General features: G+C 42.1%; 2 protein-coding genes across 2 annotated transcripts in view; one reads left to right on the top strand and one right to left on the bottom strand.

Annotated features, from left to right (window-relative positions):
- RB1 (RB transcriptional corepressor 1) overlaps positions 1-16,831 on the bottom strand; it is a 74,776-nt gene that overhangs the window by 25,645 nt on the left and 32,300 nt on the right. The gene's annotated exons all lie outside the window — the stretch shown is intronic.
- Positions 3,677-5,084, top strand: LPAR6 (lysophosphatidic acid receptor 6). Its single transcript, XM_010226821.2, has one exon. The coding sequence runs from the start codon at positions 3,964-3,966 to the stop codon at positions 4,984-4,986; it is 1,023 nt and encodes a 340-aa protein (XP_010225123.1). The 5' UTR covers positions 3,677-3,963; the 3' UTR covers positions 4,987-5,084.

Raw genomic sequence — 16,831 nt, forward strand, 5'->3', positions numbered from 1 at the left:
GCCTGTGAAAAGGATTAAATAAATGATAAACAAACTCGGGAAAGGAAAATATTGTCCTGCCAGGGTTTGTCCTCACTGCAGCGGAGCTGCAGACCACAAGGCCCCGCGTGTCCCTGGTATCCTCATTTGCAGCAGCGCCTACTCCAGCTTCCATAGAAGTGCTGCAATAACGGGGCTGTCGTGAAGTCTTATAACCAAAACTGATATTTTTCTCAAGTTCAAAATTCACATCATCTTTCACTACAGTCTCTCTATGATCACAGCACTGAAAATCAGAACAGCAGCAGAGAAACATGCAACAGCAGCCAGAAGAACCCTGAAATACGGAAAGCCCTCAAATACCTGTTTTACTGCTGTATTTCCTTAGTACTTAACTTGGACTGCTGAATTTAAGGGGTCTTGCCCCAGTGCCCTATCTGAGAGGCAGCAGCCAGGTCTGTGACATCTGGGAGCGAGAAGAAGGACCCAACAGCTGCAGCAGCTGCTGTTCTGGCAGACAGACACAGGGCTGCTCTACCAGCAAAAGCTGCTGGGATCATAAAGCGCTCCCCTCCTGACCCTCTGCTCCAACCCAAGATCCCGGAGAATGCAAGGAGTCCTAAGCATCTAAACTATGATATCTCAAGTCCTATAAGCTGAAATATGTGCTAAGCACCAGAAACGTGCAAAACGTGCACAAGTGAGAGGACTTCAGGCATTTCATGTGCTCTCACTCTGCCCTCGCTGCCTCTAAGTAGAAGACGAAACTGGCTGATGGAAATGGCAGTTATTGCTAATCTAGCACTAGTGGTAAAAAGATCGGTTCTGGGGCCAGACTATTTTGAGCAGTGGCCAGCAACAGAACAAGAGGCAACGGCCACAAATGGAAGCACAGGAAGCTCCATTTGAACATGAAGAAAAACTCAGGCTGCCCAGGGAAGCTGTAGAGCCTCCTTCTCTGGAGATCTTCCAAACCCGCCTGGGGGCCACTCTGGGCCACATGCTCTGGGTGTCCCCACTGGAGCAGGGGGCTTGGACCAGGTGGACTCCAGACTTGACCAACCCTTCGGTGCTTCTGCACTGCTGCTGACTCATCACTGCCTCGAATTGGAGGAAAAAGGGCAGACTTTCACACGCATTTCCCTTGGGTGGCAGCACCACATCCTTGAGAGAACAAAACCTATAAACACACACTCTGCCTTCCCAGCAGCTGTTTCCTCCTGCCCCCAGGTGCCAAAGGAAAATCCGCCAGCAGGGAAGTAGTATAGGCAAGGTCATTACTGCAGGAATTCTCCCCCCAAAGTAGCCCATAGAGAAACGTTTTTAAGGAGCGCTAGGGCTTATCTGAGGTCTTCCAAATCCGACAGCACAGAGCCTAACATCTTAAAGCTTGAGCTACTAAAAGCGAAGTGTGCAGTTTCCCTCCTAGCTAGTATGGGAACTTTGCCAAAAACGACAGCTCCTAAAGACTTCAGCCGTTCCCGAGCTGCTAATTCAGATACTTCAGCACACAGAAGTAAACAAATACACTAGCATGCAAATTAAAGCAGTACTTAACTACTATCAGCCTAATCTAATCTCAGAAAAAGGGGCTGCAATTCTCCTTTGCCTACAAGCTCCAACAATTAAGAGAAAAAAATGAGTCTAACTAACCACTGAAATACAATATGAAATTAAAGCCTGTCAACTTGGGCTTTTCATATTTTTCTTCTGCAGGTGGAAAACGCCCTGCTGTTGAATGCTACTTCTAGAATTATATAAAAATCTGCTATTTCTTGGACTGAAAGTAGGAGGTGGCAGTGACTTAGATAGTTCTGGACAAACTGAAAGCCCACTGCAAAGCTGCAAGGGCTGTAGAGAGCCCCAAGCTCGGCCAGGCAGCAGGAGCATAGATTATATATAGATTTTATATATATGTAATATGATATGTTAGACATGAGACAGTCTGCCAAGCTCATGTTTTCATGTCTTGCTGACTGAAAAATGGCAAATAGGCTTTGCTTTAGTACATATTTCAACTATAATCTCAAAACCTACATATTTCTTGCAGTTCTTGCAGGCCTTCTAAACAAAAATGAAACATCTTGATTTCACCTTAAAAAGCAGGTGAAAGGACTTCCCAGATGAAATTCCCATTCTTACATGTTCCTGAATTCTATTTGACACATCTTACATTATGAAACTATGCCAAAACCCTATGAAGGGCTAGAAAATTTCTACCTAACAGAGCCTTGCTTATGTACAACTGATTAAAATCTAGTTCAAAAGAACCCTGCCACCCAGCCAGATATAAAGACATTTGTTATTCTAAGACTTTGAAATATACTGGTTTTAGTGCCAGAAGTAAATGAGCCTATCCAAGTCAATGCTAAATGAGTTTGTATAAACTGAGATTTACCTCATGCCTTCCCCTAAAGAGAGCAACAGCTCCTTTTTTTTTTCCTTCTATATTTACTTAACAATTTAATTAGTTTCAACATTTTCATTGCACTAATCAGTGACTAATGGAAATATTTTGTACATCTGCAATAACTGGCTTCTTTAAATTATCAGAGCCAGTTGCTTAGTGTAGTATTTATTTTGGTAAGTTATGCTCACTTTGTGCTTTCTAAATTAAAGAAAATGCTTTTTCTACTACAAAATTTGAAAAACGAAGTTGAAACATTATGCAAATAGTACTATCTAACTGACTAGAAAGACTCTGAGGTACTAATTTCTAACACTAAACACATGCAAAATTTCATCTTCCAGTGCCATGTATCTCAATTCTGGGAATAGCCCAGAGCCACCTACAGGTTCAAAACATTTTTGCCTCTCCCATTGAGTAAATGGGGCAATTTCATCAGAAATAATTTGTGTTGAACTGTCCCCCATAAGGTACGCATTAGTGTACTGAGGGAATGAAGACAGAGCTACCTAGCTAATTTCTGGTGCTTAATACGTGCTCTCTATTACAAGTGAAGATATCTTTTTCCTAAGCTGTAATGTAAGATAAAAATCAAATGTAAAATACAAAAATCTGTAGTTATTATTCAAAAAGAAGAGAATTTAGATGTGCAAGCTATTCAGACATCAAAGTGTCAGAAAGGATATTGCCATGAAACTGGCAGACTCCAGTAAAAGCAATGCCCACAAGCAGCACCTCCAACCAGCACAGAAAGAGTTAACAGGAGGCAGCAGCAGGGCTGCTGGTGACCATTTGCACGCCTGCAAGGTATATAGTCCCAGCAGACACATTATCAGATTAGGAAGGCAAACAAACGGAATTGAAACCATTCTTCAGCAAAGTCCAACCTCTCCTCCCGTGATGTCATGGTACAAATTGAGGGAGTGCTTTTCTGCGGCGCTTCAGAATGAGCCTCCACGCTCGCTCGTCCACCGTCAGGGCTCGAGGAGCAGGGCTGCATGCTGCAAGAGCAAACACGCTCTGGAATTTTATTCCTGGGCTTTCCGCCCCGTGGGGTGAGCAGGGAGCAGAGTTGAAGAGCTCGTTTTGCAGCGAGGAGGCTGGGAGCACAATGGAAGCGCCTGCATCTCACCGAGTCTGGGAAATCGTTTCCTAACGCACCCGTTCCCGGTTACTTGAACGGCTTTGGATGGTGGAGACGTCTGGGCACCATGATTCATGGGCAAGAATAAGGCAGAAAGTTCTACTAGTGCTTCAAATTGAGGAAGGAAAAATATGCTTTGGAATTACCTCATCGGCTACAAATAATGTGTTTTTTATTTTCCAAGCCTGGCTATGTGATTACAGTAGCATCTGGGAGAAAAGAACGATCTCTTGGTGATTACTGGAGAGGTACCTTGCTACAACACAGCTTGTGTTTCTTCTCTGAAGCTTGAAAGTGAAGCAGAGAATTATCAAAGCACAGCAGCCAAACACATCTGCACATCTTTTGGGAATTTAAAAAAGTTACAACAAAAATACCAGAGAAAAGGACAAATCACAGGAACTCAGAGTTGTATTTTTAACAGACTATTATAATGGTAAGCTCTAACTGTTCCACTGAGGACTCCTTTAAATATACTTTATATGGATGTGTATTTAGCATGGTGTTTGTTCTTGGCCTCATAGCAAACTGTGTTGCCATCTACATTTTTACATTTACATTAAAAGTGCGAAATGAGACTACAACTTACATGCTTAATTTAGCAATATCTGATCTGCTTTTTGTGTTTACATTACCCTTCAGGATTTATTACTTCGCAGTAAGAAACTGGCCCTTTGGAGACATTCTCTGCAAGATTTCTGTCACGCTGTTTTATACAAACATGTACGGAAGCATTTTATTTTTGACGTGCATAAGCGTCGACCGCTTTCTGGCCATAGTTCACCCCTTTCAGTCTAAGACACTTCGAACCAAAAGAAATGCAAAAATTGTCTGTGCTGCAGTGTGGATAACCGTGCTAGCAGGAAGCACGCCGGCGAGCTTTTTTCAGTCTACAAATCGCCGTAATAACACCGAACAAAGAACGTGTTTCGAAAACTTTTCAGAGGCCACGTGGAAAACCTACCTATCCAGGATTGTTATCTTCATTGAGATTGTTGGGTTTTTCATCCCGCTGATCTTGAACGTGACCTGCTCCACCATGGTCTTGCGGACTTTGAATAAGCCACTTACATTAAGTCGGAATAAATTAAGCAAGAAAAAGGTACTTAAAATGATTGTTGTCCATTTGCTGATATTCTGCTTCTGTTTTGTGCCGTATAACATTACCTTAATACTCTACTCCCTTATGAGAACACAGACCTTGATTAACTGCTCAGTAGCAACTGCAGTCAGGACCATGTATCCTATCACTCTGTGCATTGCTGTTTCCAACTGCTGCTTTGACCCTATCGTGTACTACTTTACATCAGACACGATACAAAACTCGATCAAAAAGAGCAGGTCCACTAGGACAGGAGATACCAGATTCTCTGAAATGCACGTTTCGGAAAACTTCATTCAGCACAGCCTTCAGACCATAAAAATGAAAATATTTGACAGTGACTCAACGATATAAACTGGACAAAATAAAAGAACTTGTGGGGACTAAACTGGAATTTAAAGCCAGCACATTTCCTCAGCTGTGAAAACAGATTCTCATATGTAAATGTTACTCTTCCTACACATCAGAAAAATGTATGATAAAACTGTAAATAGCAGTTGTAAAGGCGTTAATAGTATATATAATAGTATACAGAAAAAAATGATGTAAAAAATCCTGTCAAATGTCTTTGGCTGGCTGCATGCCAAAAACAGCAAACCTTTGGTTTTTGCTTAGGTTGCTGCAGTCCACAGTATTTGTCACGTCAAAACCAAATAAAAACCAAGCTCTTTTTTCCGAAGTTAAATACGCATCTTTAGTAATTGTACTGCTTTCCACACGGCTGAGGACGAGGGCACCTCCGGCTGCACCCTGGCTGTGCAGGCCCCAGTCGTGGAGAACAGCCCCGCACGGGCGCTCTGGCCAGGCAGCTGCTCCCTCCTCTCCTGCTCTTTCACTCCCGCGTCCTCCTCTATTTTGGCAGCCATCACGTTTATGGGATTTGACCCACGGGGAGCACTTCCCTTGTGCCACACGCTGTGCTGGGCGAGCCACGGATCACCCCCTGGCACCGCATCCCTCTGCCTCGCAGGGAGGAGCGCGCGGCTTCCTGGGCCCTTCCCCTGAGGCAGTTCCCGCTTCAAAGCTGGGGGAAAAAATAAGGGCCGAAGGGGGTTTGTCCTGCTTATCTGATAAGACAGGGGCTCTCGCCACAAGCCTTGCCCATAAAGAAATTAAACCTTCTTGGAGGTTAGAGCGCCTGCAACAACTGCGAAAAACTGGTTTTTCTTCTCATCGGTCTCAGGTGTCTGGGTAATTATCACAAAATAACCTCTGAAGTTAGCGCTGGGGGTGCTGCCCCACTCCATTAAACTCTTTTGTGAGATGCTCTTAAACTCAACAGAAGTAAAATAACGTCCTCCAAGGAAGACAATGGGACTGCAAAGTAGTAGTTTCTCGGTGAAAAACTACAACTTTTTGTTAGCTAGCAGTAGGCCTGTGCATCAGAGTATATAGGTTTGCAGGACATAAAATACTTCTCTTTAAAAAAAAAAAAAAAAAAAAAAAGCCTGCAACAACTGGTAATTTTAGAGTGAACCTCTGAAGAGTTGTGTCATTGAAGTGTTTTGATTCTTATCCTTAGCATTTGCAATTTCAAATGTAAGTTTCTCAAACATTAGAAAGTGTAGAAACAATGTACTTGAGGCTAATTGCCAAAAGAATTGACAAAGACATTTTGAAAAGTCAAAACTGTAAAAAGCAAAATCTGCATATATCACTGTTACAAACAGGAATATAATACCGCAGAGTATTTAAAATTGTCCTTTTATACATATTTTATATATATATATATATTTAGGCTATTGGAATACAGGGTGTATTTTCTTCACAATTAAAAACCACTGTAAAACTACGTAGATATTTAAAAGGTAAAAATATCAAGTATGTAACTGTTGCTTCCCCACACCTAACTTATAATGGTATCAAAACAAGAAGAGAAACCAAATCAATCTGCATTTCAGATCCAAGGTACTCAGTTGTGACAGATCTACTACTACCATCACCACTACTACCACATGAAGCACTTTTACTTCAAGTAATGCAGAAGTATGAATCAATTTGGAGAAAACATACATTGGGATATCAGAGTATATGTTATACTATCTGATTGGGCTTACCTCTCTTTGTAAAGATTTTAATTATTAGAACTTAATTAGGTCTTAACATCTACTGAAAAAAATGAGCTGCTTGCAAACGCTGTTAGGATTTCATGCTGATAGGTTAACAGTGCTATTAATTTTTTTTTTAAAAAACAAACAAACAAAAAAACCACCTCTACCCAACTTATGAAAGAAAAATGCAAGTAGTTTGAACTATACTACAAAGGTGGCATAGACTTAAATATCTAATACCTAAAAAACAGACAATGATTTTAGCAGGGAATCCTAAGTTCTTCTGATATATCTCTGATTTCAGAAAAAAAATGTAGGAAAAAACATTGCGAGTACAAATGTTAAACATGTTTTCCGTTAAAAAAACTGTAAAAAACTGAAGTTCAAAAACATCGTGCAGAATTCTGTTTTGAAGTTGAGTGACTCCTCTTGCTTCCTCCAAAGCCCTTTTGGGATCAAGCTCTTTATCTCGCTGCTGGGCTACGTTTCAGCAGTACTTCCCTTCCTGAGCACGGCAAAGCTGTTGGTTGGGTGACAACTTGTTTAATCACGCCTCTGCATTGCATGAGCAATGTCCCTGCAGCCTCACCCAAGTAAAGGAAAACTGCTTCGAGATTATGAAACTGCCCCTAAGAAAAATCACTGCCTTAGATGCAGAATAAGTAGAAAAAGATGTATATGGGAGCTGCCCTGTAAATTAGGTCCTCCTTAGTTCAAAAGGAATCTTTGTACTCTGATTTCCTCATCTACAAAGTGCAGGCACTGCCCTTTTATCACAAAAATAGTGAAAATGTAGTTAATGTAGTACCAAAAACTAGTCACAGCATTTTCACAGAGCTCTGTTCATCAAGACTCACTGTGCAGTTACACAAAAGTACACAGGATAGCTACAATGGTCTAATATATGACTGCTAACACCCCCAAATTAAAATGATTTTATAATCAAGTAATCTATGAGACAGGTGCCAGGATTAACCATGCTTCGCTGTAGTATTTGGCAGTCGCCTGTGACAACACTCCAAAACTGCATGAGCGCGCCTCTGTTCAAGACAGTCACTGAGAGAAACATTCAGAAGATGAACTGTTGGGAGCAAATATCTTGTCTGTAGGAAGCAAGTTAAATAGTTTACATTTTCATGAATATTTTCATTAAAATTGGTATTTTAGCTGTTTGGTATTTTAGCTATTGCAATGCATAGAACATACTATAATGCAGTACCTCACTGACTGCCTGCATACCATGCTGAGAAAAATAAAACAGACCTAACTGCTATCTAAGGGGAGTGTCTGCTTTAAAAGTCCTGCTCAGATAATCCCCTGAGCTTGAGATCTGACTTTTGAACCTATTTAGAAACCTTCCAGGGTCAAGGGAGCTCTAGATACATGCACAAGTATACCCACGTGCATGTTGTCACTGACTCAAAACTCTATTTAAAGAAGTTCACTAAAAAGGGCATATTTGACTTTATACTGCTTTTACATTTGACTTGAAATTTGATTTTCTAGCTTTCAGATGTAGCTAATTTCATCTTGCATTCTGTTCCAAGGACATAAGTGTCTTTAATACTTCAGGGCAGCTAGAAATCCTGAACTAGAATCAATACCCAAATTTTAATTTCTTAACAAAGTAACTTCATTCCTTAAAATGCAAAGACTGAAAAAGAATTCAGGAAGATACAAACAGTTGTAGTGGAGCAGACTCCAAACACTCACCTAACCTACAAACTCAGCAGTGGTGGGGAGTCAGCAACATTCAAAGAACGTTTCTTCCATGGACTTTCCCTGTCTCCCTTGGCATTTGCAAAAACATCAATTATCTACAATATTCTCCATCAAAATGTTCAAGTTCTGTGGAAAAAAATACCCAACCTCTCTTGTTTAAAATCTACTAGTTTCATTAGCATCATTCACTTCCTTTTGGGAGAGGAAATGGGCTTTTGATTGCTATTCAGATTTTCTGTGTCACTCCTGATTATATCAGCCTCTCACCTCTAGCAAACTACAGAATTATTTTCATTTGCAACTTTAACCAGCAGCTTAGCTGAAGATGATATTTTCTGAAATAGATAAAGAAGTTGGGTAAAATCCTAGAGAACCCTGTGGGGTTTGTACTGATAATTTTGAAAATCCCAGCTAAGAATGTTAATACATTGCATGACTTATCCTTCCAAATTGCTTTCAAGGAGCGTTACTGAGTGAGTATAATTCTAACTTTACTGACTGGGTGTATTTCATTCATATCTTTCCAGCAGTAACTATATCTTAAGGTTCATATGCCTGAGTAGACCTGCAAATCCTGATGAGCTCCCTTTTTTGCCAGATTCTATGTGCTACACCTCAGGGTAGGTGGCAAGAGGATCTGTTTCAAAAGCTAAGACAAAATGTAAATTAAAAAAACATATAAATGGAGAAGCTATAAATATCTCGGCTGAATTAGTTATTCGAAGCATTGAAAAGAATAAGTTGACAATTACTGAAGTAGAATATTTTCAGGGCTGATTCAATCAAGTTAACTTAAGACGAATGAAAATTTAGAAAGCCCCACTTGCACAGTTCAGTATTTTCTGGAAGTAACGGCATACTTTTATTTTGTACAGATATTATATTGCCCCCACGGATGAGCTTGTTCTGCTCCTCCTTCAGCACTGAAGCTACCTGCAGCCTTTCACGCTTTTCATTCTCCTCTCGCACCCCAGTTCCTTTTATAACACTGCTTAACAAACACGCCCATTTTTTCCCATCAGAAAACTATAGATTTGTAAAACTGGAAGATAAAAAAACAAAACAAGGAAAAAAACACACACTCCTGTGTACATCAACTAGTTTAGTATATAGTTTCCCATTATTGTTAGAAAAATAGAAATTCAGAAACTGAGGTTTTTTTTTCCTATTGAAAATGCAATATATGGTCAGCTCTAGTTACAAAGAAGCTAAAAACAGATCATCACTAAGGGTAAGATAGTTTTCCACAGTTTAAATATGAAAATCAACACATAACTAATAACAAAGGATGTCATCTAATTATATGTTCCTAGCATTTTGTGAAGCAACAATTCTTTAAAAGGGTCATTTCCCACATGCTTCATTTCAAGTTCCCCTTTCTGCATCTTTTTTAAGGAGTTGCCACTGCAAAGAGAAAAGAAACCTATAAAGGACAGTCCTAACTACTGGAAGCACCAGAAATTAATTCCATTAACTTGGGAATACAAGATTAAGTTTCTTTCACATGAAAATAGCTACAGCTATGCTAACTCTTCTTTTCAGACAAATCCTACAACATTCATTATGAAACTCAATTGCACAAATTAGCTGCATAATTTACAGGAGTGTGAAAACTTGCAATATTAAACTACTTATGTTTACAAGTTTGTCCTGACAAGCTTTTTCTAAAAGTGTAGTACTGATCTAACAGAAACTGAAAGAATTGACCAGTCAGAAGCGACACTGGTGACAAATAACTCAACATTCACCACAGCATCAAGAACTACACTTGACTACACTTGCAAACACCTGCAACAAAACCTTGATACTCTTAGTGTAGCTACAGCATTACAGCTATTTCTCACATAAATTAGTTATTAGGTATATAGAAAAACATGGCAATGAACTTGTAATACTGATGACCGAATATCTACATTTTCAGTCTAAAGAGCAATATTTCTTATCGCAGAAGTCAAAAAATCCAAAAATTCTTGATTTACATGTGGCCATGTGGACTACTTAAAAGCTCTCTCTTGCATTTTAGAAGTGTTAAGTTATTTTACATACCACATGCTCAAGTGAGATGGATCCAATGTTTCAATGTTTCTGTGGTCACATACAAAAGAAATTCTGCATCTAATTCTGTGCAGAGGAGATCTGTGAGATGCTCTGAGCAACTCACAAGCTGGGAGTAAGAAGCAGGCAAGAGCCTGGGAATGCAGACACCTCATCACGTGTAGGCTCTGTTTTGCTCAGGCTAAGTCCAGAGCAGGACATGCTGGCTGGTGACAGGTATCCAAGCCAATGTCTGACCAGATACAGTCTAGTGAGGGTAAGATGTTAGTTGTCCCTGCACCAAGTTGTACCATGGGCACCTACCTGCTTAGGCATAACCCATCCTGACAAAAAACACACACACCCCTAAGAAGAAAGCTCAAGTAAGAAATATGCCAAAATATGCACTTATACATGCAAGAAAAATCAGAAAGAAAAAGCAGCATCTAAGGGCAGAAGCACACCTTGAAAGCATATATTCAGTAGTTTGAGTAGGTAGTTACCCCCTTGATAGCTTCAGAAATGGGTATAGGGGTGGGAGAAAATAAACAAACAAAGTGTTTGGTATCATAGCTTGCTCACTACTAGAAACAGCTTCTATGTGCCACAGAAAAGTCATCTAGAGAATAGGTCAAATAAAGCAGTAAGGAGAGAGTTATTTTGGAATATGACTCAAAGCCAGACTGACCAAAAAAAAAAAAAATCGTCTTCATACTACCGGGTACACCAGCTGCAAAGATTTACACCAGAGTTAGGAGTATCCCATTCTATGGATCAAGTAGTCAGGCTGCAGAAGTCAATCCAAGGATTATCTTCCTTCTTATTCAAAGAGATTGTCATATGAAGTTTTCCCCCAAATCAGCAAGATTTTTTTTTAAATGGAAAAACTGCAAATACACCTCCACAATTTTTAACATATTTTTCCTCACTGGCAGCCTTTAAAATTCCCACAACGTATTTACAATACTAATACTGCAATACTGCAAAATGAAAAGCTGCAGTTTAAACAATCTTAAAGCAGACTGTGATTGACAACAAAAGCTCTACAGCCAGGATACAGCTGCCACAACACTGAATGACATACAAAGTATAATGAAAAGAAAGTATCACCAGAAAATAATTTTTACTATTTCTTATAAAATGTTACCAAGAATCAAGAAAATCTAAAGGAAAAAAGAGATCATGTTACAAGGAATCACGTTAACCAAGCCTTATTTACGTGGCTATATCCTTACTTGGCAGTATGCGTAGTGGCAGTTACACAGCAGGCAGGGCCAGCTGTAAAAGCATAGTCAGAAAGAAAGTGCAATACTCCTGCGTCTGCACCCACACTGGTAACAGCACTCCGTTTAATTACAGCTCGGTGACATCTATGTGACAGGAACCATAACAGGAACTATAGGCAGGACACAGGCAAAGCAGCCACCTCAAGTAGAATTAGGCTCAGTTAAACACATGATTCATTTCCGCTAACCTTAACTGAAAAATACAATGTATCTAGTTTAGGCTGGTCCTCAACGGAGATCTTCTCAGTAGTCCATAAAGATGTACCTTCATAAAGTAAGGAATTCCATCCTGAATATGTGTTTAAGATAAATGAATGGTTTTATTTTTGGGAGTGCCTCTGCAGTATAGATACAGCCTATATTCCCAAGCTTTAGAAGGTAGGATCTATATTCCCTAATAAGATAAACTCTACATTTTCAAACAGTAGATGAAGTGGTTAGTTCAAACCTTAAAATCAAGAACAGCATCCACATTTCAGAGAATGAAAACAGACTGCATAGCTGCTGTGTCTTTAGTAATCCCTTTGGTCATGTTTGTACTTGAATCAAAATAACCTCTTAAGGGTTGGGCTAACTTGGTATATCTGCAACAGAAAAGTCTATTAAGACTGCACAAAGCATGACCAGCATCTTGCAGCTCCTGCGACTGTTTTGTACCCTTAGTGTCTGTCAAGAAGTGAAGCCATTACTAATAGTGACAGAAGCAGGAAATGCAGGAGCCCAGATTTAAAACCATTACAGTCTTTCTTCCAGCAGCCTAGAGGATTTGGTTGGATGATAACACCCAAGCATGAGTAACAGCTTTAGTCATCTTCACCATAAACAGGAGTGGCACAGAAGACTTTCAGAGTGATGGTGCAGGCACTTGAGCAAAGACTACTAGTCCTTTTTTTTTTTTTTTTTTTTTTTTTCTCTCCTCTCTTATTTGCCTTCAGCTATTAAGGCAGATAAGAGTTAAGTCTCAAGAAGTGCAAAACAAATGCTATAAAAGAACACTCTTTGGAAGCAGTAAAATACACACCCTTATTATGTGTGCGTATATATATTTTATTCATGCACTCAAAAAATATGTATACACTGAAACTAAAAAGCACACAGACACATACACACATACAAAAAAAAAGATAAAAGACACCCCACCAACCATCTCTCAGGCATCTATAAACAAGGAATCACAGACTGGTTGAGGTTGGAAGGGACCTCTAGAGATCATCTAGTCTAACGCCCCCCTGCTCCAGCAAGGACACCTAGAGCACGTGGCACAGGGTGGCATCCAGGCGGGTTTGGAAGATCTCCAGAGAAGGAGACTCCACGACCTCTCTGGGCAGCCTGTTCCAGGGCTCTGGCACCCTCACAGGAAAGAAGTTCTTCCAAACATGGAGGTGGAACTTCCTGTGTTTCAACTTACACCTGTTACCCCTTGTCCTGTCACTGGCCACCACTGAGAAGAGCCTGGCCCCATCCTCCCTACAATCACCCCTCAGGTACTTGAGCATGTTGATCAAATCTCCTCTCAGCCTTCTCTTCTCCAGACTATAGGCCCAGCTTGCTTAGTCTTTCCTCATACGATAGATGCTCCAGTCTCTCTGAATGGCAGCACAGCCCTCAGGAGTGTCGGCCACTCCTCCCAGTTTGGTGTCATCTGCAAATTTGCTCAGGGTGCACTCTGTGCCCTCATCCAAGACATTGATGAACAAGTTGAACAGCACTGGGAGTAGTACTGACCCCTGTGGGACACCACTGGCCACAGGCCTCCAACTAGACTCGGCCCCATTTATCACTGCCCTCTGGGCTCTGCCATCCAGCCAGTCCTCAATCCACTGTCCGCTTGTCCAGTCCACACTTCCAGAGCTTTCCTGTGAGGATGTTATGGGAGACTGTGTCGAAAGTCTTGCTGAGGAGAGGCTGAGGGAGCTGGGCCTGTTCAGCCTGGAGAAGAGAAGGCTGAGAGGGGATCTAATCAGTGTCTGTAAGTACCTCGAGGGAGGCAGTGAAGAGGATGGTGCTGGCTTCTTTTCACTGGCGGCCGCTGACAGAACTAGAGCTAATGGCCACAAACTGAAGCATCAAAAGTTCCACATGAACTTAAGGAAAAATTTGTTAACAGTGAGGGTGATGGAGACTCCACAACCTCTCTTGGCTACCGATTCCAGTGCACCTTCTCTGGAGATCTTCAAGACTCACTTGGATGCAGTCCTGTGTCACGTGCTCTAGGCGACTCTGCCAGAGCAGGGGGGTTGGACTAGATGACCTCTAGAGGTCCCTTCCTTGTCCCAATATCCAGCATTCTATGATTCTAAGTCAAGGCAGACAACATCCACGGCTCTCCCGTTGTCCATCCAGACAGTCACCTCATCATAGGCAGCTATCAGGTTGTTCAAACACAACTTCCCCTTGGTGAATCCACGCTGACTACTCCCGATTACCTTCTCTTCCTTGACACACCTAGAGATGGTCTCTAGGACGAGCGGCTCCATCACCTTTCCAGGGATGGAAGTGAGGCTGACCGGCCTATAGTTTCCCAGACCGGCCTGTAGTTTCCTGATATAACATACCTAATAACAAAAAGGCAGGAGTTATAAAGCTGGTGTTTGGTTTAAAAGTCTTGATTTAGAAGACTTCAGCTACAATTAGGACAACTTGGAAGTGACAGAGCTAATTCTTAAATCTCCCCCCCCCCACCGCCGAAAGTACATGCAGCAAAAGGAGTGCGATTCTTTGGCATTCTCAGCAGTGACAGCAGTGACCCATCTCTAATCACACACACTTCTGGACCACAGTCACAGTGTAAGCACTAATATATTTAGTATGGACAGACAGAAAACCTCAGATGAACTCTCGGTTCCTTCTGTAAGGTTCAAGCTGCATCACTCCTAACCACTTTTCTAAAGGGCGCGTGGCAAGTGCATAGAATGGCACAATTTGGCGAGGCTGAGCATATTTTTCTCCAGTAAGAAAAGCCCTAGGAAATTCTAAGTTATAGCCATAGCCCTTAACAACCTACAGAGACAGACTATTAAGCGCTGAAAACCCAAAAGAGCAATCACAGAGGATCGATGGCGACTCCAAGCACAGCCTGATGCCTGCAGTTCATGAAGTACCTGGCTTCACTAGTGAAGATCTTCAGATATTTCACATCCTGCCAGTGAGCATGCTCGGAAACACTGCCATTCTGGATAAAAATCAAGCATTATCTCGTGCCTATGGCTGTCGCCGATCCACAAATTATGCATGTACGGTCTTTGAAAAGCAAGGTTTATGAAGGCATGAAAAGAACATGTCTGGCATAAACCAGTTTTGCTGAGGGAAACCGGCCGGAAATTCGCATGATTCACGGCGCCCCGAGGAGACGCAGGAAGAGGAGGCGGCGCTCCTGGCCCGCGCCGCAGTCGCCCTCGTGCTGGATCCCACGACTGCCTCTCGTCACCACAACGAGCCAGGGCCTATCCCAAGGCCGCGGGGGTAAGCGGCAAAGCGCCGCTCGCTTGGCACAGCCAAACTTTCTCCACCTCTAGCCCATGGCAGGATCAGGATGGGTCCCTGAGCTGCGTTACACCACAAGGCGGGCCCAGGCGCTGCCTGCCGGAGCACTGGCAAGGGCCAAAACGTGCCATGAAAACCAGTACCAACAGAGTGCCACAGAGGATGGTGGGGTGATACTCCAGCCTGAACCAAGGTCCCTTCTTGGCTGCCAGGACACAAGTAGTCCCCAACTCCAGCCGTCACTGCCCAGCCTTCCTCAGGTGCCCATCAACAAGGTGTCAAGGTCAGTCTTCTACTACAGCAGTGAAGAGACTTACCCAAGCAAAGCACTGATGGCACTACCATCACTTCTCAAATTTTAAAAGCAGCAACTTAGATATCTAAGCCAAAGAGGGAGCTCAATCTGCAGGTAAACACTTACCTCCAGAAGACACACAGGACTTCAGATATACACTTGGTAGAAAATGCTGGAGAAAGATCTGTGCCACAAGACAACACCCTGACTTCTCCACCACTCAATTATGGCTTAATTCATCCATCTAAGGAGCACAGAAACCCACATTGCACCCACAGGAACCAGCACTGAAATCTTAACCATGGTGAACTCCACAGTAAATGGGTCCCCTTCTGGATTTGAGCACATGCTGACATGGCTGCTGTTTACACAGATCAGGAGAGTGCCTAGCTAATATTGTTTTGTATCAAGAAGCGTTAAACTCCTTACATTTTTAGCCCGATCTCGATTTGCCTAACACTTTTTTTAAACATGCTTGTCCTTACTACATGACCAAGTAGCTCTGCTGTCAGTCCAGCTCAGCGAGTTTGTCGTATTAATATGACAAAATATATTCTTATAAAATAGGTTATTCTCCACATGAAGGTATTTCCACCACAATGAGCTACATAATTTAAAACCAACAGGTCTTTGGTGTGGGATGAGGCAGACACATACAAACATTAATTACGTATTTAGTTGACAAACATTTCAGGCAAACTCTCAGTTATTTTAGTCCATGATACACTACACAAAGCAGCACTGTAGCTTTCCTTGCAGATGATTAACTGCCAGTAGAAACCACAGAGAGGAAGGAACTGATAGAGGAGTGTGTTATGGAGCACTGAAGTTGTGATACATCAGAAGAGGTTTATAGAGCCCGAGGATAGAGCAAAGTACAGCTGTCTACTTCTGATAATGTCTTATCCATTTTAGGAACCTCGCATTGACATCTTCCTCCTGTATCGGTCATTAAAATGCTAGATCACAAAATACATCAATATTGGCGCTCTTCCTTGAAATACAGAAATAACTCGAGTAGCAAGTGTTAGAAGAGCAACCTAGTCAAAGGAGGCTGCAGTCTCACGTTGTGCGGCACCCTACTGCTTCACTTCATGCTCCGTTTTCCCTCACATCCCTCCCCAAAAACCCCAACCATCTGACCAAATCGGCGCACAAAGGAGCTGCAGGCAGCCCACAGGGTGGATGCGCGGGCTGCTCACTTCCCCGTCACTGTCCGCGCTGCTGCGGCGGGTGCAACAGCTGCTGCCGATCCCTGCCGAGGGCAGAAGCCACCAGGTACCTCTTCAACCTGCAGCCGTGCAGGGAACAGCATTGTGGGCTCCTCG

The sequence above is a fragment of the Tinamus guttatus genome, unplaced genomic scaffold, assembly GCF_059628265.1.
Source record: "Tinamus guttatus ecotype Peru unplaced genomic scaffold, ASM5962826v1 Tinamus_guttatus_pri_ptg000112l, whole genome shotgun sequence".
Classification (NCBI taxonomy): domain Eukaryota; kingdom Metazoa; phylum Chordata; class Aves; order Tinamiformes; family Tinamidae; genus Tinamus; species Tinamus guttatus.

Coding starts and splice junctions, on each gene's coding strand:
- LPAR6 (XM_010226821.2), top strand. CDS start 3,964: ATGGTAAGCTCTAACTGTTCCACTGAGGACTCCTTTAAATATACTTTA.